This window comes from Nicotiana tomentosiformis, chromosome 7 (assembly GCF_000390325.3).
Source record: "Nicotiana tomentosiformis chromosome 7, ASM39032v3, whole genome shotgun sequence".
Taxonomy (NCBI): Eukaryota; Viridiplantae; Streptophyta; class Magnoliopsida; order Solanales; family Solanaceae; genus Nicotiana; species Nicotiana tomentosiformis.
The window spans coordinates 10476868-10503234 of NC_090818.1; the positions used below are offsets into that span (position 1 = coordinate 10476868).

Below are 26367 nucleotides of genomic sequence, written 5' to 3' on the forward strand. Positions count from 1 at the left end.
TTGGAGGTTTAATAAGGCATTTATGTTAAAAAATGAAACTGCTAAAACCAAAGATAGCACAGGAATACAAAGAAGCTAAACAAAGGAAAGCTTAATGAAAGTTGAGAGAGGATAAAAGAAAAATATGGTTTTCTTTATTTCTTCAATGTGTCCATACAGCCAAAAGCTAAGGAAACATATAATACATAGAGAAAGGATAAGAATGGCCAGTTGACACACAACAAAATTCTCTGGCAAAAGGATTCAGAGACATTGTTTACCACTTCAAACTAAGTGGGGTTAGCTATCCAATTAAGGCTTCCAACATGAGCAACTGCTTGACAGTACTTGGGCATACCAGAAATGCTTATGATCTTCAAAATTTTCTCATGTATGCTATAGGCAATTAAAATCTCACCTTGACAATCTAGCAAGATGTCACCATTCTTAAGTATGCACACCACTTTAACAGTTCCCTTCTGCAAACTAGTCCTCCAAATGTCATATGATTGGGGTGACAAATCTTGACCAACAATTGTAGAAGCTCCAATATTGAACTGTTTCACCCAAGACTCTTTCTTGTTATATTCTTCCATGATCCAAATTTCCAAGTTGTCTCCATTAGAGGTTAATAAACACGCGCAAAGACACCCTCGGAGGGAAGCCAGATGATAACTACAATGAAATAAGTTGACATTGAAGTCAGGTCGTGGAACTTGTTGAAATGTATCATTAGATAGGTCAAAGGAAACGATAAGGCGATCAAGGTGCCAGTTAAATCTAGTCACCCAATGGAGTCTTCCACTGACAAAAATCCCAGGTGAATGATGAAGCTTGTAAGGTAATTCCCCTAAATTTCTCCAAGAATTGCTTCCTAGGCTGAACACATGAGCTTCTGATCGTGGAAGATCATAAACGTGTGTATTTCCCGGAGACCAAGTTGCATAATAGACATGAGGATAGTAGCCTATTTTAATAACCTTGTACTCGTTAGTAGCAGGATGAAATCCAAAACCATAAACCACCTCATTCACTTCAACCGCATGATTACAGTGTAGCAACTTCTTGTGTTCTGTGGTGAAAGGATTGTATATGTACACAGCTTGATGGTCATAGACACCAGATAGACATAGCAGGCCTTTACATGATCCTACTATTCGAAATATAGCCATGGATGTTGAAAAAGGAATCTGAATCTCTCTCAATGTGCGTTCATCATCATCATGATCAGACAGTTCAACAAAGAAAAGCTGATCTTTTTGAGGATGGTAAGTCTTAAAGATGATACATGGATTGATCTTCAATGCACGAGACAGGTGCAGATCGACAAGGCGTGAATCATGTGTTAACATGTTCCAGGTTTGGCATACAAACCTGAACTGAATGAGAGATGAAATAGGAAGCCTTGAAACTATGTCAAGTGCTATTTCATTTTGCAGACTATCAATCAGATTTCTGCTCTCATCTGCCGGCTTCCTTTGTCTTTCATGATTGGAGTCCATGAACAAAGTAAAATCAGAACTCACAAAGCACAGAAACCTTTATTAGGTATCCTCTCAAGACATCAGAACTGAAGATACTTAAGTAGTAACAAAGTAAGAAACTCAGAGATGAAGACTCTTTTGCAGGTATAAGGGGACAAGACTTGCATACAATTATCAATCATCAAAAACTGACAAGGTGATTGCGTTATTTTTGTCCGCCTGGGAATTGGTATTCTAATCATGTCCCCGTCAACAGTTAGCTGGACAATGAGTACATATATTACAACTTGCATCAGAATATTCCTCATTTAACACTGCTTGAGGTGTGAGAATCTGTTATCATGTAGCCCGAGAATTCTTTTGTTTCTTATAAATAACAAAAAGACCTACATGACCCATCATTGCAAAAAATATATTAGAAAACCCTTAAATTTCCTAGATATATACACTGAGCAAGTATGCAAATACATTTCACTAGTCATAAAAAGAAAATAGAAACATTGGATCAGGTGGCGATGCCAGAAGCTAGCATCACATGAGGACGCTTGACAATCCAAGGCGTGAACCAGTAAACCTCTCCGATAAAATCTTCATCCAACTGCTGTGTTGCTACAATCTAGTATTCCTGAGAACAGTTGCCTAAATGAGACAAAATGTTTACATCCTTGAGTGGACAACACATGATAGAGAGACAGAGAGAAAGATTTATGTCAATGTCAGGAGACAGGATGACCATTATCAAGGAGAACAAGCATAGACATAATAACACACGAACAAGAACTCCAAGCGGAGAAGGATATCATTGGCTCGTCAAGATACTGATTAGGCAGTTGCCCAACTTGTCTTGAATTTCCTTACATCTTATGAAGTCCAGAGGCTTATAGAAGATCTCAGCTGAGATATTAGTTCTTTGCCCACTTACTCCAATTTCTGAACGACATGTAATCCTCCCAACACTGCTTCCTTCGACATCTCCCCCAACTTCTCACCAGTTTCTTCAGCTCAGTCTACCCAAACGCCCAATGGAGGATTGGACGCAGCAGTACACTTCTTTGCGCAGGACTCCTCCAATTTCCGAACGACATGTAATCCACCCGATACTGCTTCCCTCGACATCTCCCCTAACTTCCCACCAGTTTCTTCAGCTCAGTTTACCCTAACACACAATGGAGGGATTGGACACAGCAGTACTTGGAGGGGATCAGGAAGAAAGGTTCCGCAATGGAGTTTCAGGGAAGAGGGGGTCATGGCATACGATGCTTAGAGAAGTGGGGCAGAAAAGGCAGATGGGTGAAGTTGCAGCAGGAGGAACCTCGGGAGTTTTTTGGATCACTAACATGCCTCCTTAGATTTAAAAACTGAAGTGTCCTTTATGTGACCTGCTACAATTGTTTGAAGCCACATGAGAGCCGCCATGAAATCCTTTTGATGTGAAGTCACCAAAAGTAGAATTTAGTCAATTTACTATATGAACCATTGACTTACAAGCGTTTTAAAGGCTCCCTCAGTATGCGACCTTCTCCGTATACAAAGTAGATCTGTAGAACCACAAAATATAAGTCCCTTTCAGTCTTGAAAGATCATTTCACACTAATAAAGAAATAAATATGCATACACCAGATAATAACATAATCATTTGCACAACCAAAGAAAGAAGCAAATATGCCAATATTTGGCAGACATAGGATGGCGGGAATATAATTTTTTGAGCATCGTGTCTTACAAGAAGAAATGTCCATTGACCAATTTCTAGACTACCTTCCTCTTAGGTAGGGACTATCCCTAAAAACCATGACAAATACAACGAACTGTCTAATACCCTTATTACAACTATTAGCGTTAACATGTACAGGAAAACATAATTATTTTCATATAAATCTCAGCTTACAGGAGTCCACATTGTATGAGATGGCAAGAACAACACCTCTAAAACGATCAATTAATCTAGAAAAATGTTTCATTAAGGTCACTTTACTCTTTGATATCACTATGACCACAGTTTACCTGGATCAACTATCACGTATGTTCCTCCGTAACATCTTCACCGCTATCCAGTACAGAACCAACTTCTTGAACGACAGCAGTAGTCGAATTTGCCTGCTCTACGAATCTATCTTCTTTCCCGACTAAAGCTAGGCTCTCGAAGAAAGGCTCACCGTGAAATGAGCGATTGGTGCCATGGACTCCAAGATAGCTTATGCTTCTCTTCTTGGGGTTGTATGAAACCATTCCTACCATTCTGGCAGAAATCAATAACTCGCCGTGAGTCCTAAATCCTACAACATTCCTGAAACCTCCTCTCAAATCAATATTATGAAGTCTACTCCAAGACTTCACCATGCCATATTCTTTCATCACCCATATCCAGCAATAATCACTCTGCCAAAACTTTTCATACTCAACTAGCGTGAGTGACATGCCCATAACCATCACATCCAATTTCATTACATTTCTCTCAGCGACACTATCTGGCAAACGTATTTCACTAAAATTTTCAGTTCCAACATTAAATGCTACAATAAAGCTATCATCTTTATTTTTACCACCACCGCTGCTGCTGCTACTACTACTACTACTGTTATTGTTATTGCTATTGCTACTATCACCATTACCACCACCACCATCATCATCATCACTCGAATTCGATGCAATCCAATGAACAGCGCCATTAAGATAAGCCGAAACAGAATGATTCTGATGCAAAATATACGAAGGACACACATCAGAAATGCTCCTCCAAACCCCACTATTCAAAGAATAAACCTCAATTCCAGGTGGAACCAAGAATTTAACTGCCCTCAATTTATCAAGAAACTCAATAGTTGGTGGAAACTGCAACCTATAATCCTCAGTAGCAGTACTATTATAAACAGCTCTAACAACTTTATAGTCATTCTTCGCAACATCAAATCCAAACCCATAAATACAAGACCCACGTCCATTATACCCTAAATTAGGCCTGGGCAACTTCAAATGTTTCCGAATTATAGGGTTCCATAAAACCACTGTATCCGTATATTTATCATAATCATCAGAAAGGCAAATAAGACCATTACAGCAACCGACGATTCTTAAATACTCACTACGACTCTTTTCAGGACATTTCAGCTCGAGATATTCAGCGAACGAATCAACATCCGAGGAATCATTTTCATCTTCATCGTCGAAGTGTAACGCGTAACGTTCGACTCTGTCAAACATGTTGTAGTGCCGAACGAATAATAAAGGTCGGCGATTGCTGTTGCTGATTATTTGGGTGTTGTGATGTACGGAAATGAAATTAGGGTTTGTGATTGTCGAATACCATGACTTGCATACGGTTGTGCAGTGAATTAGAGATTTTAAAGGTAGTTTTGATAGAATTTCTACAAGAACATCCTTCGGAAGATAGTCCGACATTTTTTTCCAGCTTACACAAATGTTAGAGTGATTGTATATGTGAGATTTTTGGGGCTAGGAAATGAGTGAATCTATTAATATATAATATATAAAAGGACGAAGCAAATCTATGATGTTATTTTGACAAGTGTCACAATAAAATTTTAAGACAAAACTCCGATAAATTTAGAGATTCAAAAAAAATTTATAAAATTTTAAAGAATTTAACGTTCCACCGATATTTTTGAAAATTGAACAGTAAAAAATTAAAATTACTCCAATACCAGAAAATGGACTCCCACGTTTTTTTTTCATTAGTTTTTTTATTTAACTGCATATCGTGAAAGTAAAATTCGGTAACCGTACAGCATAATCCAAGGCACGTTTTGGAAATTCTTTTTGTGAAAGTTATCACAGTTTATTGACAAAAACTTTACCCCATCATTTTGTATCTATCCTGTTCCATTTCTTCAATTTGCGAATGAAAGTTACAGAGTTGGGTTCACGATTAGAGTTAGGGTTTGACTTTGATATTCATGTATGGAGTTATTGTTGGGTTCCAGCAAGTGAAAGGAGAAAAGTGAATCTACCATTGTAGCTGCTTTCTCAAATTTCGATTCATATAGGTAGTTGCCATGGTAGAACATGCATTCAAAAGGTAAGATTTGAGATTATATATATTGATCTCTATTTTGTTTATTCTGAAAATTTTGGAGATCGTGGTTGCTAAAGTTTACTTATTTTCATCTGTTACTTACAAAGGCTGATGCAGAACAAACTTGATGTTTCGCCTTCACTGTGTGACCTACCGTCAAGTAAGTGGAACTACCCCTAACCCTAACCCTAACGGATGACCAATGTGGCAGCTGACCCACTCCATATTTTCCATGTCAGTTGTCAAGTCACTTATTTACTCAATTAAAAAAAAATTAAAACATATCTGAATACTCGAACTTCGGTCTGAAAAAGAAGAACTTAAGGAATCACTAACTAAGAAGATCGAGACGCTGTCAAAAGCCATAGAAGTCGAAGCAAGAAAACAAAAAGTTAAGCAACAAGGTCAGTGAGAACATCTTGACATGTAAAAAAGCAAAAAAAAGTGATCTTGGTTCATGAGTCATTGGTCTGAAAAAGAAGAACTTATGGGATTGTCGAGATAAGTTCTTAATCTGGACGGAATATGCGAACTCCAGTGACTGCTAAGTTTCCGACAACCCTGTTGTTTTGGACGTCGCTCGTTAGCCTACTGCTGTGATTTTTCTGTTGTGAAATTGGTATGCTTCGTCGATTGCTTGTAATTAACCGTGTTTTGGTGTCACAATTGGTATGCTTCGTCGATTGCTTGCGATTGACCATGATTTGGTGTCGCTCACATGTCACGACCCAAAATTCCACCACAGGCGTCGTGGTGGCACTTAGTCTCTAAGACTAGGTAAACCAATTACAATTACATTTCGAGCCATTTTTTTTAAACATATAATTTAATACAAGTGCTGAAACCAAAAGCGGAAACAAATATAAAAACTTCACATGACTGATAATACTGAGTCACGAACTCTAACTGAATACATGCAATGATCTCAAGGATCGAGTATACAATACTGTTCGGATAAGAGTTGACAGTACAATAAAAATGGAAAGACTCCAAGGGACTGCGACGGCCAAGAAACTCTACCTTAAATCCTTACGATCACACCCTAACCTCTGTCCGAGTCCGATATCTCCAATACCTATCTCTGCACAAAAATGTGCAGAAGTGTAGTATGAGTACACTACAGTCGGTACCCAGTAAGTATCAAGACTAACCTCGGTGGAGTAGTGACGAGGTAAAGTCAAGATATTCACTAGTCAAATAACCTGTGCAATATAACATACAAAATAATAGAAAGACAAATAGCAGTTATAGCGACAATAATCAACTAGTGATATAAACAGCAAGGCAGCAAGAACACCATAAATATTGCTCAAGCGAATAATGAACACAAGTATAACCAATTAATCAAGTCCTTCAAAATATACATCTTTCAAATGTAAGTCCTTCAAATATAAATCTTTCACATATAAGTTCTTCAAATAAAAATCTTTCGAATATAATTCTTTCAAATAAAAGTCACTATGTGACACCTCATTTCATAATCATAAAACACGGGTCTCAGCCCACTTTTATATTTTCACGGCACCTTGTGCCCATATCTCTATTACAACCGCACAGACAACTCACGTACTAAAATATCAATGTATATAAGATCCACATGATCAGTTTATTTTCAATAAAGTAAGCTTACAATTTTTAAACCAAGTAAGAAATCAACAAAGAAATGAGTTTATTTTTGAACTCGTTTGGGTGAAGAAAATGACATTTCAATTAAAATGAAGCATCTGATAGCTACTGATTTGGATGTAAAATTTATTAAATTAAAACATAATAGCAATTTCTTTTATTCAAAACAACTCAAACGTCGAAAACCAGTAAAAACCAGAAACACAAATCCTCAAAATCTCGTACGAAGAGCCAAAGCCAACACAATACAACAAGTAATACAAAACACATAATAAAATCAAATAATACATCACGGCAGAACACAAGAATTTACATATCACGAAAAAATAAAATAACCAAAGGTAAGTACAGCCATAGAGAAATATCAACAAAAAGGGCACTCCCGAGGTACCGCCTCATAATCCTAAATCATAAATAAATTTTAATCTTTCCTTATATCACTGCGGGAGCCTTCACATTTAGTTTTTAGAAATAATTTTTCCCGAAATAGCAATCCGTGTTTTAGCAACTCTTATCACACCGCGTGGCTTTTAGTAGTTCCCCTACTAGCCACGCGTATCAATCCCCCACTTATCTCACCGCATGCGTTTCAACACCTAGACCTTATACCACCGCATGCGTATCAATATCATAATATATCACAATTCGCACCTCAAGTGCCCGATTATCATAGCATAACACAACTTGCACCTCAAATATCACAACATATCACAAATTGCACCTCAAGTGCTCAAATATTACAACATATCACAAATTGCACATCAAGTGCTCAAATATCAAAACATATCACAAATTGCACCTCAAGTGCTTAAATATTATAATTTGCCACAGAAATCAACAATACATTATTTTTCACAATAAGATATCTGGGAGTGAACAACAACAAAATAATATTTCACAATTTAACACTTTGCCTCAATATGATTTACGACCTTTATAACTCAATACAAATTTCAACAACATGAACTGGAAAGTAATTCGTCAATAACACCACCTTCTTTAATCCAAAATTTTGACAAATAGATTAATTCCTCATTTTAAATTTATTTAATAAATTATTTACAAATTAATAATCCATAATGAAATTATCTCCAGGAAATATCAACTCAACAAAATACGTGATCCACATAAAAATCAAGGTGGCAATCACACCAAATTATCATATAAAAACAAATTCAACAAACAAGGATTTACTATGTTCCAACAATTTTTCAATTTAATACATAAGGGCGTCTACGAATTTCAACCAATGTAATTTGCACATATAAACCAAGTACATATTCGTCACCTCGCGTACATGGTTTTCAATTACACAATTTTCACATAAGACTCAATGCCTAAGGGGTAATTTTACCCACTCAAGGTTAGGCAAGATACTTACCTTTTTGAAGTTAGGCCGATATTCCAAAATAGCCTTCTTGCGTGAAATGACCTCCGGACGGCTCAAATCTAGCCAAATAAATTATATAACTTTATTAAAATTAATCGGAAATAATTCCGGATAATAAAACGTCGTCTTAAAAATTCACATTAAAAAGTCAGCCAAAAGTCAACGCAGGACCCGCCTCTCGAAACCCGACAGAATTTTTACGAAATCCGAACACTCATTCCGATACGAGTTCAACCATACCAATTTTATCACATTCCGATAATGAATCGACCTCCAAATCCTCAATTTAAAGTCTATAAAATTTCTACCATTTTCAACCCAAAACACTAATTTAATGATAAAAACAATAATAGATTCGGGTAATTTAACCAAAATTGAGTTAAGAACTCTTACCCCGATGTTTCCCTTGCAAATCTCCCAAAAATCGCCTAAAATATTGCTTCAATCCGAGCTTTATAGCTCTAAATATGTTAAAATAGCCTAAACCTCGAAATATAGCTTCTGTCTAGGCATTTACTCTTCGCGATCGCGAAGCACAAAATTTTCCAGCTCAAAATTTGCTCTTCGCGATCGCGAAGCACAAACTACCCAACTCTTCCATACAGCCTCTAGTATAATGGTCTTAACTTTTTGTACAAAACTCCAAATGACAAATTGTTTGACTTTTTGAAAACTAAACATCAAGGACTACAACTTTTATGTTTTTCTCATCTCCCAATTCCTTATAGCTTTCGAGATATAAGCTTCCAAAGTTAGCCCTATGCAACAACAATTTCTTCTTCGCGATTTCCAAACTCTTTCCAGACAGCCTGTAGTATATTCATTATAACCTTATGTACACAACTCCAAATACTAAACGATTTGATTTGCTGAACAATAGACATAAAGGGCTACAACTTTTATTTTAGATCATCTCCAAATTCCTTATAGATTGCGAGATATAAGCTTCCAAAATCAGGTCAGTGCAGCAGAATTTTCCTATACGCGATCGCAAAAAGGCTTCCGCGATCGCAATTCACAGTGTCCAAACAGCAAAATTGCTCTCTGCGATCACGACCGTTTGTCCGCGATCGCGATGCATACCTCTGTGGCCAAAAACCAGTAACTAAAAATGGCCTAGAAATTGTCCGAAACCACCCCGAAACTCACCCGAGCCCCTAGGGACCCCGTCCTAACATACCAACAAGTCCCATAACATAACGCGGACCTGCTCGAGACCTCAAATCACATCAAACAACGTCGAAATTATGAATCGCGCCTCGAATCGAATCATGAGTTTATGAATTTTCCAAATTCTGTAATTTACGCTGAAACGTATCAAATCAATCCGGAATGACTTCAAATTTTGCACACAAGTCTTAAATGAAATAATGGAGGTGTTTCAATTTATGGAATCGAATTTCGACCCCGATATCAATAAAGTCAACTCCCGGTCAAACTTTCTAAAAATCTTTCATTTTTCAACTTTCGCCAAAATGCGTCAAATTGTCCTACGGACTTCTAAATCCAAATCCGGACATACGCCTAAGTCTGAAATCACCATACGAAACTATTGATATCATCAAAATCCTATTCTGAGTCATTTTCTCAAAAGTCAAACTCCGGTCAACTCTTTTCATTTAAGCTTCAAAAATAAGGATTGTTCTTCCAATCTAATTCCGAACCTTCCAAAAACCTAACTCGACTGCATACGCAAGTCATAATACGTATTACGAAATTGCTCGGGGCCTTAAGTCGCTGAACGGGGCGTAAATTCTTAAAATGACAAGTTGGGTCGTTACATCACACTTTCACCGTTTCTCCATCTCTGGCCTATGATTTGGTGTGACCCTTTATGAAGTTGTTGGATTCACTAGTGCTATCACTCAACTCTGTTTCAAGTTTAAAAATTCAGTGGTGAGAATCTCGAAACCCACTATGGTGTGTTCTTTGGGTGTCGAAAAATTGAAGTTGACAATTCGATTTGTTGATTATATATGGAGGAAATCAGCTGAGTGTTTTTTTTGGAGCTTAAAATCGTAAATCAAACATTAATTTTATGGATTTAAGTGAAGAACAAATTTGTACTCCATTTTTTAGGTTGCCGAAATTTGAAGTTGAAAAAAGACTAAGAATCTAAAATTCTTGCTTGTTTCCTACTAAAATCGAGTGAAAAAAATAAAAATTGGAGCTTGAAACGGGAAGAATAACACTGATGTTTATAGATTTGGAAGAAAAAAAAATCGCATTGAAGGATTTATAAGAATGCTTGAGAACATAAAATGGGTATTCTAATTTGCTGAAGTTTAAGCATATTGCTAGCTAGAATTTGTTGAGAATATTAATGTCGAGAAGTTATTGTTGCAACTTGAGTCAGTTTGATGAAAAACTTGGCCTAGTTTGGATTGAAAAATTTGAAGCAAAGATGAAGGACTCATGGAAGAAAAAGAAGTAGGGAGCCTGGAGGGGGTGGGGTTGGGGGGATATATTTTTTTTTTATATTAATTGAGTAAATAAGTGACTTGGCATCTGACATGGAAAAAATGAAATGGGTCAGCTGCCACATTGGTCATCCGTTAGAGTTAGGGGCACTTCCACTTACTTTGTTAACGGTAGGGTGAGTTTTGGATGTAAAGTGAAACAGAGGACAAACATATACTATTTACAATAGTACATGGGATAATGAACTTTTTTCCAACTTTCTTTCACTTTTTTTGCATTTATGCCTTTCTTTCGAACATTTGATTGAATTGGATTATTGATGCAGTGGCACTACATTGGTGCTATTACTATGTTATACATATGTAGCATTATTATCCCTTACACCTTGATAGTAAAATATGCAGTTTAACTTGGTTCTAATTCTACTAAATATATTTATACTTTTATAATTTCATTGATATATAATTTATTTTTCATACATGCATATTACTTTAAAAAAAACTATCTATTCGATTGCAAATTTTTTTCCATTTTTGTATAGACAAAGTTCCATCTTAAAATCAGTGCGATATGTAAAATTAGTTTTTTGAATGGTAAGACAAAACTAACTAAAAGAAGTATCATATGTCTTTTACTATTTTTTTCCTTATAATATTTTTTGCCGTTTATTTTTTGAATATTATTCGCGCATCGCGTGGGTATGTATACTAATTAGAAGTAAAGTAACCCTGAGGTTACCGGTAACGTGCATAGCCGGTAGCTGGGAAATTGTTGATTGCTCATCTCAAATTTAGAAATCATTTACTTTTAGATTTTTTTTTGTTTTTTTATTTTAAATTTTGTTACGTAAATTAGGACGGAGAAGTTCTATTTTCTTTGAGAAAGAATTAAGACTTGTACTGTCACATGGATTATCCAGCATAATAACTATGGTTCTCGTGAACCCGGAAGTTTTTGTCTAGATCTGTATTTGTATTGAAAAATTCATTAAATGCCTAAGAATATATAACTTGGGACCCACTTCGTTAATGCAGTTAATATTATATATTAACTTCAGATTCTTTAGGAACCCATAAACTTAAAATTCTTGATCCGCCTCTCCCCAGTTCTACTTGGTGTTTGAGCATCATTAAAAGGCAGTCCACTGCACAAAATATATCACGTTTACGAAGGGCTAAATTGGAAAGTGTGATGTAAACATCTTATCTTAGTTCAAACTTTAGTCGCTATATTTATGATTCGAACCCGTTACTTATAAAATTATACAGAGACAACTTTATCGTAAGTTTTTAATAAACTTTCTTCCAAATGATTTTTAGACTAATTCCTTTATCCCATGTTATATAATCAAAAGTATATAGCATGGATAATGAGCCTGCCTTTATATTTTTACCACTTAAATACCGAGTTATTATCACTTTTAGCCCGCGCCAAAAACTATTTACATCTAGTAGCCAAAAAGTGTATCAAATTTGCATATTTTTTTGTATATAACATACAGAATGTATATATATACAAAAAATATATAAATTTTATACATTTTTTGGACTATTATATTTACAGTGTCATTTTTTCTTAAATAATACCTGACTTGATGCACGACATGATTTGAACTCGTGACGTGCGCCCAGCTACCACATATCTCCTGCTATAGTACTTCTGCTGTTGAGCCAAAGCAAATCTGTACTGGCTCTTACAATGCAAAGAATTCATATTCACACCAAAAGATATGGTTACATTTCAGTATTCAACAGTATAAACTATATCACTTACAACACCAAGCTCAACCTATTTTCAGCACCTTTATTTACAGAATATTACACAATCTATAGCTTTAACTATACTTGACTCACTACAGAAACACTTATACAAGAAGAAAAACCTAATCATCAACAAAGAATTTTCATTGTAGAGCCTATTCTAACCTGATCTCATAATACCCACAGTTAACTTCCTAAACTCAACCCCTACTCAAGTGAAATTAAAGGAAAAAATGGTTCAAAATGAAAAAACCAACTATACTGCACTCTCATGTCTACGCTATTTACATACTTCTTTTTCTATGAGATCACCCGAAATACAGGATACATCTCGGGACCTATAAATGAACATGAGCATTTTGGCACGAACCTGCTTCAACGGAGTTAGCAAACTGGCTTCAATTGACAGGAACTTCACAGAAAAAAGGTGTAATATACATATGCAGAATATAAGTTTCTTCTCTTATTGCCTTCATGTGGGATAGTCCTCGTCAGCGATTGGTTGCAGTCCAGGAGTATCCATGCATTATTTTCCGTACCTAGTGGTTGTTAGCCATCATTCCTGCAAATGAATGGACATCAGTACATGTGCATGGGTCGAGTAAGTATCACCGAAATATGCATACAAGCACACCATCAAATTCCTGTCTTTTTTTCATGCATTTCCAGAGTTGAAAGTTTTTGCATAACAAATCTATAAAGGAATGGGGTCCTAAACAGATGCTTACTTCAATATAAAGGTCTACAAATCAATCTTTATGAAGTAGAAAAGCTTCACTAAGGAAGAAAACATTTCATTTGATATGTTTAAGATGCAAAGGAAGAAAGTTCATCTATTTGATAAAGAGGCAGGTAGTTACCACAAAAGGGAAGAGTAGACGTTTTTCGGATGAGCTGCTAAATCATCCAGCAGCAACAGTGGGAATCGGCTGTCAGACATCTGACTGGCCAAAGCTCCGTCCTCCGCTACCAACAGAGGAATTCGTTAGATATCCAAATAACTTAGGCCCTTTATCCTGGAAACAAGTTAACTAAACCATCAGACTGGACCTCAAAAGACGTCGCTGCACGGTTAACAATGTCCTAATCAACCTGACTCAAAGAAGCGTGCCACTGCTGAATAAAGTTGTCCTTCTTCAAACGGTTTTGATACATAATCATCCATCCCACACTTCATGCACTCTTCATTTGTTGCTTGAATTACATCTGCTGTCATTGCTAATATTGGGGTGTACCAATGAGCCACTTTGGCAGACATGCTGGGAAGTAACTCACCAGAATCGACTTTTTCGTTGTATTTGTTTTCTAGACTGCGTATTTGTCTTGTCGCGTCAAACCTGATGCGGAGATAGAGATCATCAAAGATGTGCTCGTGAATTAGGTGATCAAATATTTACAGACTCGCTTTGGTGTTGGCAATTTTTTTTGGGGGGGGGGGGGGGTAAACTACAACTTGCTCAAGTTAAAGTACATTGTATGATCAAGACCTCTTCCAGAAAATGTTATAAGTAGATAAAAAGCATATGGAAATGTAGTTACAAATTAACCCAATCGAACCATTAAACTCATTCCCCAACGAAACTAGAGCTTAGTCCATTCAACTACCAACTTATCTATCTCAGCCATACAAGGACGCAGAAAATCCCGTGCACTTCTCAGTTCTCACACAGTGTTGGTGTCCTCCAAGTAGCTAATCATAAGCATTTCTTTAAGCTAACTCAAGGCAAACCCCCACCCCCACCCCACCCCACCCCTCACCCCACCCCAATATGTTCTTCACCTATACACTCAGCATCTGCATAACTTCGCAAGAAGGAAAAATAGAGACAGATTAAGTTACTTACCCACACATTTCAGGCATTTGGAGGTCCATAAAACAAGCATCAAACTTGTGTGGTGGATTAAGATGTGCTAGAGCAGCCTTTCCACTGTCTACACAGGTCACTATCGCCCCGTACTTCTTTAGAGCACCTTCTGCCACTCTTCTGTTTACCGCATTATCGTCTACCACCAATATATGCTTGCCCGTCAGTAGACTTCCAAGAGTTGAAGGTTTTCCTCGGGTTACTTGCTTCTTATTTTGGTAGCCAATGGCTTCTTGAAAGCATGTTATCAACCCACTCAACCGCACAGGCTTTGCTAACACGTGATCCACAATTCCAGCTGATTTGAGCTCATCTCTCTCCATAGTGCTCATACATAACAGACAGATTTTTGGACGCTTTTTCAAAGCAGTAGTTGAGCCATTTGGTCTGAGCTCTTTCAACATATTACAAAGTGTAAGAGAAGTTTCCTTATCCCAACTATCATTGTCAACAAAAACCACAGCTAAATGTCCCGATGCACTGCAAAACAAGCAAAAATTCAACTGAATGAATCAATAACGCCAACATCATTAAATAACAGCACTTTGAAGATCCACATCACTCATTTAGTCAGTTATGTTACAGACCAAAAACAAACAAATGAAAATGCTCCCTTTCAATGACTTAAAACTTTTAGATACACGCAGTTCATACAATTCAATTGGTTCCAAGTAAGCAGAAGTCCTAGGTTCGAGTCTTTCACTCATCAACAAAAAACTTCTACATGCTTGGCTCAAGCCAGCACATCAGGGGTTGTCTTGCAGATTTGAAATAACTAAATAAACATATCGACTCTCTGATAGCTTAGGCTTTTAGTCTAGGGAATTCACATAATTCAACAAGTTTCAAGTCGGACATCTTGCAGGTTATTTGACCTGAATTATGTTACAGATACTTAAGTATAATATACCCGACGTGCCTAACTTTCCAGAATAAGTAATCGGAGGTAAAAGAAACTCAAGATGGGTAGTGACAATGTTCTGATACAGTATAGACTATTTGTCCATTCTTTTAAAGTTAGAAAGTTTCGACACCATATTAACTGAAATGCATGGATGGAATTTAGAAAGGCATGTTAAGTAGAAGTTCTACTTTCTATCTACTTATGCATCTGATACTTCAGACCTCTATCAACTTTGCCTCTTATTACCTAGTATTAGAGTAACTAGAAAGATATGAGCATGCCGAACGCATCGTTGAAGTTATGTTGACGCATATTCCCAGTCTCTGCAGATGGTATCTTGTCACCTCTGCCCGAATGCTTTTATCATCAATCACCAATGCTCTTAAACCACGAAACTCTGAAACAGCTGGATCGTACTGTTGCCATTTACGCTCTAATGAACCTTCTTCTCCTCTTGCAAAGGAAGCAGTGAATGAAAATGTACTCCCTGTGCCAGATTCACTGAAAAACCCGATTTCTCCCCCCATGAGGTCCACCAAACGCTTGCTAATGCTCAATCCTATACCTGTTCCACCATATGTTCGAGATGTTGAACTGTCAGCCTGCATAAAAGGTGTGAAAATACGGTCTTGTGCTTCAACAGGAATTCCCACGCCAGTATCTTCTATGGTCACTAACAACTTGATCTTTCCCACTTCTTCCTCTGTGCTGCTCAGCCTATCAAACTTTTGCCAACTTTGCCATCTGTCAACTACAGGAAACCCACTTAAGGTATTCCAAGATGCATTTGACCTTTCTTGAACAACGGTTAAGCTTTGTTTCAAGACTTCATCCGTCACATCATGAGGGTTCCTCACTTCATCAGCTAAATGTACTGTGACAAATATGTGCCCTTTGTCATTTGTGAACTGCAATATGAACAAGATCTTAGTGAAGTAAAAGTGATGAAACAAACAACAAACAACTACTATTACGCCGCCTCAGTCACAAACAAAGTTGGGGTCGGCAATTTGAATTCTCATTTCTTTCATTAAGCTCAACTCATATCATCATCATGCCGAAATAAAACAAGAGTTGTAGTGAAAATAAGTTAAATATATATATATCAATAATAGTAATAATTTAAAAAATAGTAATAATGTTAAAAGTAATGAAATAAACATACTTATCAAAAAAGGTAATAAAACAAGCATTTCTTTCGTCAAGAATTAATAACTACGAACACAGAATTCTCAAAATAAGATTTTCTTTCCCTCCTAACTTCATTTTCCTTCACATCTTGTGGGTCCCTCAGTTTGGGACTGGATAAAACTCAATGTCATAGCTGTTTCATAAGATATGTAAGAACAAAATGTAGAAAAGGACTATTTGATAAAGCTGAAATCAGAAGACTGGCGTGAATTTTATACGTTTCAGTTAATGAACTTTAAATTCAGAAAACATTCACTTATATCACTGGTGAACTTAAATTTTTCCATACAATTATATAATTATACTAAGTTATTTTAAAATTATTTGTTAAAATACATCTATATAATCGTCCAAAAATGTTATTTAACTGATAAGTTCAACATGTTGCCTTAGCATTCTAGTTTATATATTATTCGAGAAATGATAATTGGCAACATTTGATGGATGGCCATTTTCAGATTCAGCGATTAGTAACAGATGATCTTCCTTAAAATTTGTAAAGCATTTTAAGTGGCACAGAATGAATAAAGTGATCTTCTGCTTCCATTATCAAACAAGTATGACATCTAATCATTTAAAACATTCAATATAGGTACTGAATTGGTGGATTATCAAACAGCCCCTACTCTTTCTTGTAGAGCCAATATCAGAAAAGGTTAACCAACCTTAATTGAGTTTCCAACTAGATTCGTAATTATCTGCCGGAACCGTCCTGGATCTCCGATGACAACTTCTGGGACTAGATCAGAAACATAAACTGCCAACTGTTTCCACGAAAATAACACAAAAACACAATGCATCAAGAACTAGCTAGAGCAAGGCCAGTAACAAAACAGGGAGAGAGAGAGAGGAGACTAAGAGAAGGGATGGAAAAATTATGTAGCTATAATACTGACTTATCAAAAAAAGAGTATGTAGTTATGATACTGTACCTCAATCCCTTTTTTATGAGATCTTCCTGAGAAGAGTGATGAAACATTATCAAGTACAGCACGGAGATCAAAAGGAACAGCCTCCAGTTCAAGCCTTCCCGATTCAATTTTAGCCTGATCAAGAACCTCATTAATCAAAGATATCAGATCTTTCCCGCTAGCATGAGCAGTTTGCGCATAATCCAGTTGCGTAGGGTCAAGGTTTGTGTCCATGAGCATTTGAAGCATGCCTGTACAAATTGAAGAACTTATTATCAATATCTGAGCATATATGTAACTAGAATATCCCTTTTCCAGCTCCCTTTCTGTTAATTAAGTGCAAAGTTGTAAAATTAAAGCATGTTAATTACCTAAAACACCATTCATCGGAGTCCTGATTTCATGAGAAACCGTTGCAAGAAACTGTAAAATGAAGGAAGGAGGTGAGTAGAAAAGAAAGGGTCTTCAGAAGATGAAAAAAAGAAATGGATCTATTTTAAGAGGATAGGAAATTACTTCAGAACTATGTTATCATGAAACGAGTAAACGCAATGAAATGACACCTAGAAAGTAAAACATAATCTGATTCATTAGGTAGATCAAACCTGAGATTTTGCTATATCGGCAGCCTCGGCACGATGTTTGAGTTCCATCATTTCCTGATACTGACCCTCAACTTCAACAATTCGGTTGATGGCAGCATGGAAGATGTGACCAACAAGCAGAGTGATAACGAGGACGCCAACAGATGCAGCTATTGCTGTCCAGGGTGGAGAAGGTTTCTGCTTGAACCTGTGATAAAAGTAAAGATAATTTTAAACTGGTAACACATTCATGGCGTTAAAGTTTACGTGTAAGTGGAGACTACAATTATGTGACCTGCAATGCATCTCGTGCTTCCTTGCTGGATCCCCAAAATCAAGGTTGCTAACATGCAGTAATCCAGTGTCGTTCTCATCCATGCCGTACATTTGAATTGGAGCAAACTTGTTAGTTGTATCATAAACATTTACCACAATAGTTTGCTTGCTTGCAAGCTGATGCAGAAGCTTTTCAACTAATGATGGAACATCATAGGAAGCACCAATGTACCTTTTCAAAGCAAAAGCAAAATGATTGAGAATTTAGGGATAAAAGACTTGAACACCCCAAGGACAACATCAAGTGCTGTACTAGTAAATCCCAACTTTCTGGCGTGGAACTTACCCAACAGTAGCATTGATGCGTTGCACTGGGGTAGCATAAGGAGGGAGATGAGTATTGTAGACCGCAAATGTAAGAACAACACCAAGGTGATTGGATTTCAATAGCTTAAAGGGTGACGTCAAAACCCCCTTGCCAGAAGCCCTCGCTCGCAAAATATTCTCACGGTCTTCCTATAAACAACAACAATATACTAGCCTCAAGAAATAGCAAGGTAAACATAAGCACATAAGGAAGTTGCCTACAACTTGCAGATTGAGAATATAGGCTTTTACACACAGACCAGAAGACACGGAAATATTGATACTTACACATGAACTTCACAAGAAGACAAAGGCAACATGTTCAAATGGAGATATTGATTTAGGGAAAATCCCAAACAGGACATCATAGATGCCTAAAGAGTTACACCTTTGATCAATGACATACAAGTTTGTCCAAAAGCATCACTACTAGAAATTTTCCCTTTTCCACCGGGGATGGCAATGGGCTGGACTAGGTGGGAAAATCCATTGAGGCAAGGTGGGGCCCAGAATTTTGTCAATTCATTGTTTTTTGACTTTTGGCATGACTATTTGCTTCCTTAAGCCTACCGAGGACATGACTTTGCTCCAACTTACCAAGGACATGACCCTCGATAGAAAGGTGTGGAGGTCGAGAATTAGGGTGGTGGGTTGATAAACAGTCTAGAGTTTAGCCTTGTCTTACCAAACACCAGTAGTAGTAGTACTAGTCGGGCATTTTCCTATTCCTAGTACCTTGTTTTTATACGGTGTGTCATTATTTTCAGTAGGATTGGCACTTTTCTTGTAGTTTCGTAACCCTGGATCTCTGTTATTACTCGTTGTATTATTTGCTTCCATTGTCTTATTACCTTGTTGTTGCTATTGTTTCCCTATTACTTCATTTTTACTGTACTTGGGTCAGGGGTCGTTCGGAAACAGCCTCTCTACCTTCATAAGGTAGGGGTAAGGTCTGCGTACACACTACCCTCCCCAGAACCCACTTGTGGGATTTCACTAGGCTTCTTGTTGTTGTTGTTGTTGTTGTAATAGTTGATGTTAAATAGTTTTTATTTAATAGAGTAAACTTTTACTTTCCTCCAAAGGATAGATGAACACAAGTAAAGGAAAAACAATATTATACAGTGGAAATATTACAAAAAGGTATAGTGAAAAACATATAACAAAAGAATTGGATTTTTTTTTTTTTTGGGCGGTGGGGTTGGCGGGTGGGTGTTAAGTATTAAGAAAATTAATGAAAAACATTAAAATGGCAAAAGGAGAAGAAAATCTAGCACAACGGGACATCGAAGGACGGGGTGATTGGTAGCAGGTGAAGCTTTCACCATCCAAAACCTCCTTCACCCATTGTCATCTGTATTTATAACCCACATACCATCTAAGCCAGTTTTACTACTAGAGTATGATATTCAATAAACTAGTAAAAGAGGAAGAAGAATTTTTAACTAAGAATGCACACCTTTCCTGACATCATATCAATCGAGACGATATGGGAAACAGTTTGTTGTGAAAATATGACAGGTGCATATTCATCTTGATCAGGAGCAGGATCCAAGTTTGCAGGGATATAATCTTGCGCTAAAGTTTGGTCCTCGGATTCCATTTTCTTGATTGTCCACCCATGCAGCTTCTCAAACACTTCTCTCTCTGAGTGACGAACCCTTAAAGCATAGGCAACACCACTTGTAAGTGGCCTCTCAAAAGCTGTTCTCTCGGTATATTCTTCAAAAGTTTTCTGTAGAACACAAGAATATAATATCATAGTTACTTTCAAAGTCCAAAGACAAACTCATACACTCTTCCAACTTCCCACTTTATCATGCTTTAACCTTTTCTCATTTTGTCATTTTTTGGCGGGGGGAGAGGGGGTGGTATAGAAACTTTGTCTAAATGATAGTTTCTGTTGATTTATTTCATTTATAAAAACTGCAAGTTGCAGTTCCTAGTATAACTATTCCAGTTCAATCATTTAGCACGAGTTCTCGAATCGGATAAACAGCATACCATATTGCTACAAAAAAGCCTAAGCCTGCTCCCACCGAAGAGGGAGGGGGGCAAGGAAGAACACATATAATAAGAGTCAAAGCTAAATGAAAGATATAATCGTACCTGGTCTATCGCAGAAGGTTGCTTTCCGTGGTGAAATGTGGAAACAAGAATAGCCAATGCATGAACATGGTTCATGCTTACGTTGAACTGGTCCTGCAACATTCGCGCTCGTTCGTCACACATGCTTGCCAGTGTTTCTTTCCTTCTCAATGCAATGTCTGCATTCATGTACCAATACAACCAGATGGCACTGATCACCCCAGCAGAGACAAAGATAACAAGAAGCTTTTTCCTCCACTTCCCACCAGTTCGAGAGGAAATCCAAGCTTGCTGCTGCTGCAACTGCTGTAGCGGATGAAGTTGTTGAGACAGTGGTTGCTGCTGAATGAAGCTGTGCTGTTGATTTTCCCCACATTTTGTACACAACTGAAGCATCTTCCAGCTGACCACAATCCCGAGAAGGACCCACCAGCATAGTTTTGTGAAACAGAAGGCAATACTATTACAATGATCTGCGTTATGATTCCCAACTTCTCTTATTTGTGATGCTTTCTGATATAAATGAACCACATAAAAACGGGGTGAGCGATCTAGATAATCACAGGGTTTACCAATCCAGCAAGCATTTCTTGAGGTTTAATATTCTCATTATTCAGACCACATGTTGAATACGCAAATTATTTACATGGAGAGGACAATTGACACATTAGAACAAAAGCATGTTGGAACTTCTTGCCATACATTGGTAGTAGTTAGAGTGCACGTGTACATACAAATATGTGTACTAAAATCCGGATAATTCCAATCAGCAAGTCGGCCTTTAAATGATACAACTACTACCTGGCCATAAAGTCCAATGTACAGAGAAGTAAGAATATACAGAGCCCCAATTAAGTAAACTATTCGTTTGTGCAAAGACTTCATGAACATAACCAACTAAAATCGAGATGGAATTTTCGTCAATCGCAAGGCAAAGATTTTAAAGATCAATTTCTAATCACTCATAAGGGCTCACCTTTTGAAAGAACTGAGGATCTGCTGAGACTAGTGAAGATAAACGATGTAAAACAAATGGCAACGACTTGTCATCTAGTGAAATGTCACTATTTCTCAGTGCATCCTCATCTGGAACTGGGCACTGGCCTTTTGCTTGAAAGTTCTCTACGGCCATCTCATATTGCTGCTCGTACTTCAGATTCTCTGAACCTAGCACCTTGAGAAGGCAAGTAATGGTAGTACTCATAGGCATTTCCTGCACAGGACCTTTTGAGCATTTCAAGGATGAAATCTACACAGTTAAGATCACTGAGGTCAATTACTATAAACAGAGATATCTAATCGCTAAGCATAAGAAAGGGAACAGCATGAAAAGATGACCTCTTTTTTCTTTTCCCTTCGACAACAATTTTCTTTTTGATAATTCAGAAATCAAATATTAGCAAAGTCTCTAAGGTAGTACCGAAAAAAGGGAGCAGTAAAAGTGACATTCAAGTAATACAACACGTCAAGCCACGCTTATCATGTTATTCCAGAACTTCAGGTTACATTTCTAAAGCTGCCATCCAAAGTAGAAAGCAATAGCTATATTTCCTATGGCAAAACTCCCTTCATTAATTTTGCCCATCTCTTTTCTACTCACTCATCTCTTCTCCCTTTCCCCCAGCCAAGCCTGAAACGTTTGTTTTGTACACGATGTTAAATTTACAGGAGGTAAGGTGAGTGCGCTTATGAGTTCCAAATTTACTCTACAAACTAGCTAACTTTAATGATAACTAGAGGAAGTTCTCAAAGATAATACCTTCTGAAGGTGTTTAAAATATTCGATTTTTTCTAATCAAGATGTTAAGTGAGGGATATTTATTTTGAATTTTAATTTCTGCCGACAATTTTTTGTTACATGTGGGAATAAGCAAACAATAGGTGGCTTCAGAAGGCAATGCAACAGTTGCAATAAATTTTGGTAGGTCATTAGAGATATGTTATTACCTAAGAACTAATTTTGGTTTTTCACCTTCTAAGGAAATCGCAATTCCAAACTGCTTTCCCATTTGCAAAAATGGGAATATAACCATAAGAGCCACACCATTACACATTAGCAATGTAGGAGGAGCAAATTCCAGCTGCATATTGATTTACGGAAGGAAGCTTTCTTCAATGATTGCAATGCCTATAATTGGACTAAATCTTTTACGAAGTATCAAACACTTCCAACCAAGTTCAAACATTCACCTTGCCTATCTGATCTACAGGGTGCTAACTGAAAAATGAAAATAAGTGAAATTTCAATGAAGAAAAGTTAGAGCGTCTATTTAACTCCACGTGAACAGTAACAAACAAAAGGCAAGAAGAAGGAACAAATTGTCGGAAGGGAAATGCTGGATGCCCACATCCACGATTATACCGGGAGAACTTAGGAACTCTTTTCCCAATTTGAAACCAGCACCTTAACAAATACCAGCACCTCAATAAATATGAATAGGTTGCGGGTTTCCTTAAAATGCCATAAGGTTTCACTCAGATGAAAGACTCTCAGCAGTTAAGATCAAACACAGAAAGTCTGCAACTTAACCCCATATAGCTAATTTTTTTAAATGTAATTGAAATAGCTCTAACTACCTTCTCACTACATCTGCAATCTTCTAAATTTTCCTTCTCCTTGCAGAAAATTTTACTAGTTGTGACAGAACAGAATATATACATAGCAGCAACTATTCAAAGGTCAAAAGAAAAAGACACCAAAAGCATTCAAAGTAACTGCAGGATACCTGATCTTTTTCAAAGAATAAGGTAGCTAAAGCTTGAATTTGCTGCTTGGTGACATTGAAATGTTCTAGAATAAAATCAGATTTATCTTCATTTGGTTCTGAACTCTCCTGCTTCCAACTATAAACCACACCATTTAAGCTAATAACCAACCAAACAAATCCAATACCAAAGAAAATGAGCCACAAAAACAAAAGCTTTCTTTGCAAACTCCACCCACAATTTGGTACTTGCAAAGACTCTTTGGCTTTCTTCAGCCTAAAACTTGAAGAGAAGCTTCCATTCATTCCCAACAATTTGCAATTTAGTGACATCTTTAATAAAATCCACCTACATATCTTCAGAAAATGCCTTGACAGCTTAAGAGCAAAGCCACTTAAAGCAGAAAAGCTCATTAAAAGTCAATGACCCCTTCAAGAACAACACTTTATCTTCAATAATTGAGCTGAATTTCAGTCAATTCTCTACAAACACAGCTCATAATTTCAAGGAAAAAAAAATGAAATTGATTATCTTCAAAACTCCTGTAAACCCCACCTCTGAAATTGATTAAAAACAGATTCTTGAACATAAAAAGATTGAATTTTGCTCACTCAAGAAGCAATAAAATCCCATCAAAAGACAAAGACAGCAAGTGGTTAAAAACCCCAGATGTTATTTTGGCAAACTGTAATGGAATCACTGAATGGAACAGAAAAAAGAAGTTTTTTTTTCTATATTCAGTTCCCTCTGGATTCTTTTCTATATCAAGCTCCTATTTTCACCCAACAGTAGAGCAGCAAACAGAAAAGCAAAAGAAGCTATCAAGATTAAAACTTTTTGCCAGAAAATCTCATAATGGATAGAAATGAGGTAAATCCCAGTTGTGTTTCACTGCAAAAACAACTGGAATGAATGATCAGTTTGTTTGTGGGATAAAAAGAAAGTACCTTTATTTTCTAAAAACACCCTCTCTCTCTCTCTCTCTCTCTCTCTCTCTCTCTTGAGTTTTTGGGTGTTGGAGCATATGCTGTTGAGGTTGGAGTACATCATTATCTCATCATCCAAGTGGGAAGGTTGAGAAGAAAAAGCATACAAAAGCTAAAGAAAAAAATCAAAATCATCTCATATTTATCATTTGCAATAAATTTATTCATAAAATTAAGCATTTCTCAGATGTTACACTTTACAATATACAAATTTGTTACATCATTTCTTGTCTAATAGTAATATCTTTGCTTCTATAAAGATTGAAAATGACTCAACCATTTACAGTGTTTTAAGATGCTTCATTTGTTCACTATCACTATGCAGTTATAATAATATAATGTAACCATAATTACAGTTACTTATTTTTAAATATGGAAAGATGTTATTTTTTTATGATAAAATAAAACTAAAATTGTGCCATATAAAATGAGACAAAAGAATACTACTTAAGATGGAGCTATAATATTAAGTACGGGTCCGACGAATTCAGTAAATTTTGCTTAGTCTTATTTGTGCATTTGTGCTATTTGTACACCATGCTTATTTACAATTTATAATTTAAGAAAATAATTTTTTTAGATCTCTTATGTGTAAAAGACAGATCTCTTACGTGTAAAAATAAATTTTTCATGTGTAAAAAAAGAGATAGGGTCATACTTATAACTAAAAATAAGTTTGTAAAGAGCCACAAAACCAATTGACTTTTAATTGTGCTATTTGTAAAAGTAAATCTCTTATTTTTATTAGAAAATTCATTATATTAATCTAATGTAACTAACATACAACTCATAAATTTTAAATTTTATATCCTTATTAGGTACTAGTTCTCTAGTTACATACTAGTAGTAGTAGTAGATATAGAGTGGAAAAGGAAAAAGAAAAGAAAAAGAATGGTTGTGGGAAATGCCAGTTGTTTTTGGTTCAGTTCACATGGAGAAGTAGGAAAAAAGAAGAAAAAGAAAAGGTATCTATGCTTTTGATAATACGGCCTACGAGCTAAAGGAAGCTAAGTAGGAAGATTGGCGATTAATCGGCGCGTAAAAAAGTAAAGGCTTGGTGCTAAAATGCGCCACTTACTTGACATGCTTATCCTACACTTTATTCTTTGGAAGATAATTGATGATGTGGGCATCCCATTAGTTGTGTAAAGTTGGGGGGCTATACACCTCACTTTTCCCAACCCCAAATATACTATTGTTGTCTATCTAAAATTTTAAAAAAAAAAAAAAAAAAATTAAAATGTTAAAATATTAAATGAATTGTATGCTAAATAGTGTTAAATAAAACTAATTAGTTATATTAAAAGCCATGATTAGTTTGACTATCATTAGACGATTCCTTGTGATATTAATAAATACACAAATATTATGCATGGTTTGTCTAATTTGGCTTAGGTGAGTTTTCCTCATTGAATTTGAACGAGTCATTTATAGTAGAAACTTTTCGGAATTGTTTATTATAATTGGTAGTCTAGTTGATGAATATAATCAAATTATTATAGCTTTCGATTAACGACACATTGTTAGTATAAAATTGGGTCGAAACCCTCAATTTTTGAATATTATCAACTCTCATTTGAAAATATAAATTAGAAAAGGATATGATGTGAGAAACTTATCCAGCTAAAATATTTCTTTGGACATAACATAGTGAAAGTGACAACGAAATTAGAACAATTAACAAAAAAAAATTTAAGAACGTGACTTAGTGATCAATAAATTAAAGTAAGAAATAATTTTAAAGAAAATAGTTCAAATGTTAGTAGAGACAAAAAAATACTAATTTTTTTTTTTGTC

General features: G+C 36.3%; 3 protein-coding genes across 5 annotated transcripts; all 3 read right to left on the reverse strand.

The window, feature by feature from the left end:
• Positions 1-112: 112 nt before the first annotated feature.
• LOC104099759 (F-box protein At3g07870-like) lies at positions 113-24864 on the reverse strand. The gene is made up of 2 exons (XM_009606852.2): positions 24855-24864; positions 113-2842 (listed from the first exon to the last, which is right to left on the reverse strand). The coding sequence occupies exon 2, from the start codon at positions 1479-1481 to the stop codon at positions 270-272; it is 1212 nt and encodes a 403-aa protein (XP_009605147.1). The 5' UTR covers positions 1482-2842; positions 24855-24864; the 3' UTR covers positions 113-269.
• On the reverse strand, positions 1808-4924 carry LOC104099755 (F-box/kelch-repeat protein At3g23880-like). 2 transcript variants are annotated; one of them, XR_687077.4, is made up of 3 exons: positions 3468-4924; positions 2949-3001; positions 1808-2845 (listed from the first exon to the last, which is right to left on the reverse strand). XR_687077.4 is itself a non-coding variant. In XM_009606847.4 (2 exons), exon 1 carries the CDS (start codon positions 4860-4862, stop codon positions 3480-3482), a length of 1383 nt encoding a protein of 460 aa, XP_009605142.1. In that variant the 5' UTR covers positions 4863-4924; the 3' UTR covers positions 1808-3001; positions 3468-3479. The 2 variants fall into 2 exon arrangements, 1 of the variants encoding a protein (XP_009605142.1); XM_009606847.4 differs by having other exon boundaries at positions 1808-3001.
• Positions 12627-24683, reverse strand: LOC104099754 (histidine kinase 2). 2 transcript variants are annotated; one of them, XM_033657012.2, is made up of 14 exons: positions 23605-24683; positions 21855-22091; positions 20900-21391; positions 20250-20525; positions 18771-18940; positions 18444-18656; positions 18170-18356; positions 17936-17987; positions 17586-17815; positions 17319-17417; positions 15709-16370; positions 14538-15038; positions 13554-14030; positions 12627-13255 (listed from the first exon to the last, which is right to left on the reverse strand). In XM_033657012.2, exons 1-13 carry the CDS (start codon positions 23995-23997, stop codon positions 13781-13783), a joined length of 3762 nt encoding a protein of 1253 aa, XP_033512903.1. In that variant the 5' UTR covers positions 23998-24683; the 3' UTR covers positions 12627-13255; positions 13554-13780. The 2 variants fall into 2 exon arrangements, with proteins under 2 accessions (XP_033512903.1, XP_009605140.1); XM_009606845.4 differs by having other exon boundaries at positions 21855-22127; positions 23605-24682.
• Positions 24865-26367: the final 1503 nt, after the last annotated feature.

What these genes read in the sequence shown, in the direction of transcription:
- LOC104099759 (XM_009606852.2), bottom strand. Translation starts at nt 1,481, where the DNA reads ATGGACTCCAATCATGAAAGACAAAGGAAGCCGGCAGATGAGAGCAGA.
- LOC104099755 (XM_009606847.4), bottom strand. Translation starts at nt 4,862, where the DNA reads ATGTCGGACTATCTTCCGAAGGATGTTCTTGTAGAAATTCTATCAAAA.
- LOC104099754 (XM_009606845.4), bottom strand. Translation starts at nt 23,997, where the DNA reads ATGAGCTTTTCTGCTTTAAGTGGCTTTGCTCTTAAGCTGTCAAGGCAT. An exon ending in TATTCTTTGAAAAAGATCAG is followed by an intron (nt 22,128 to 23,604) that starts GTATCCTGCAGT and finishes TTAACTGTGTAG; the next exon opens with ATTTCATCCTTGAAATGCTC. An exon ending in CTCATAAAAAAGGGATTGAG is followed by an intron (nt 17,418 to 17,585) that starts GTACAGTATCAT and finishes TCGTGGAAACAG; the next exon opens with TTGGCAGTTTATGTTTCTGA.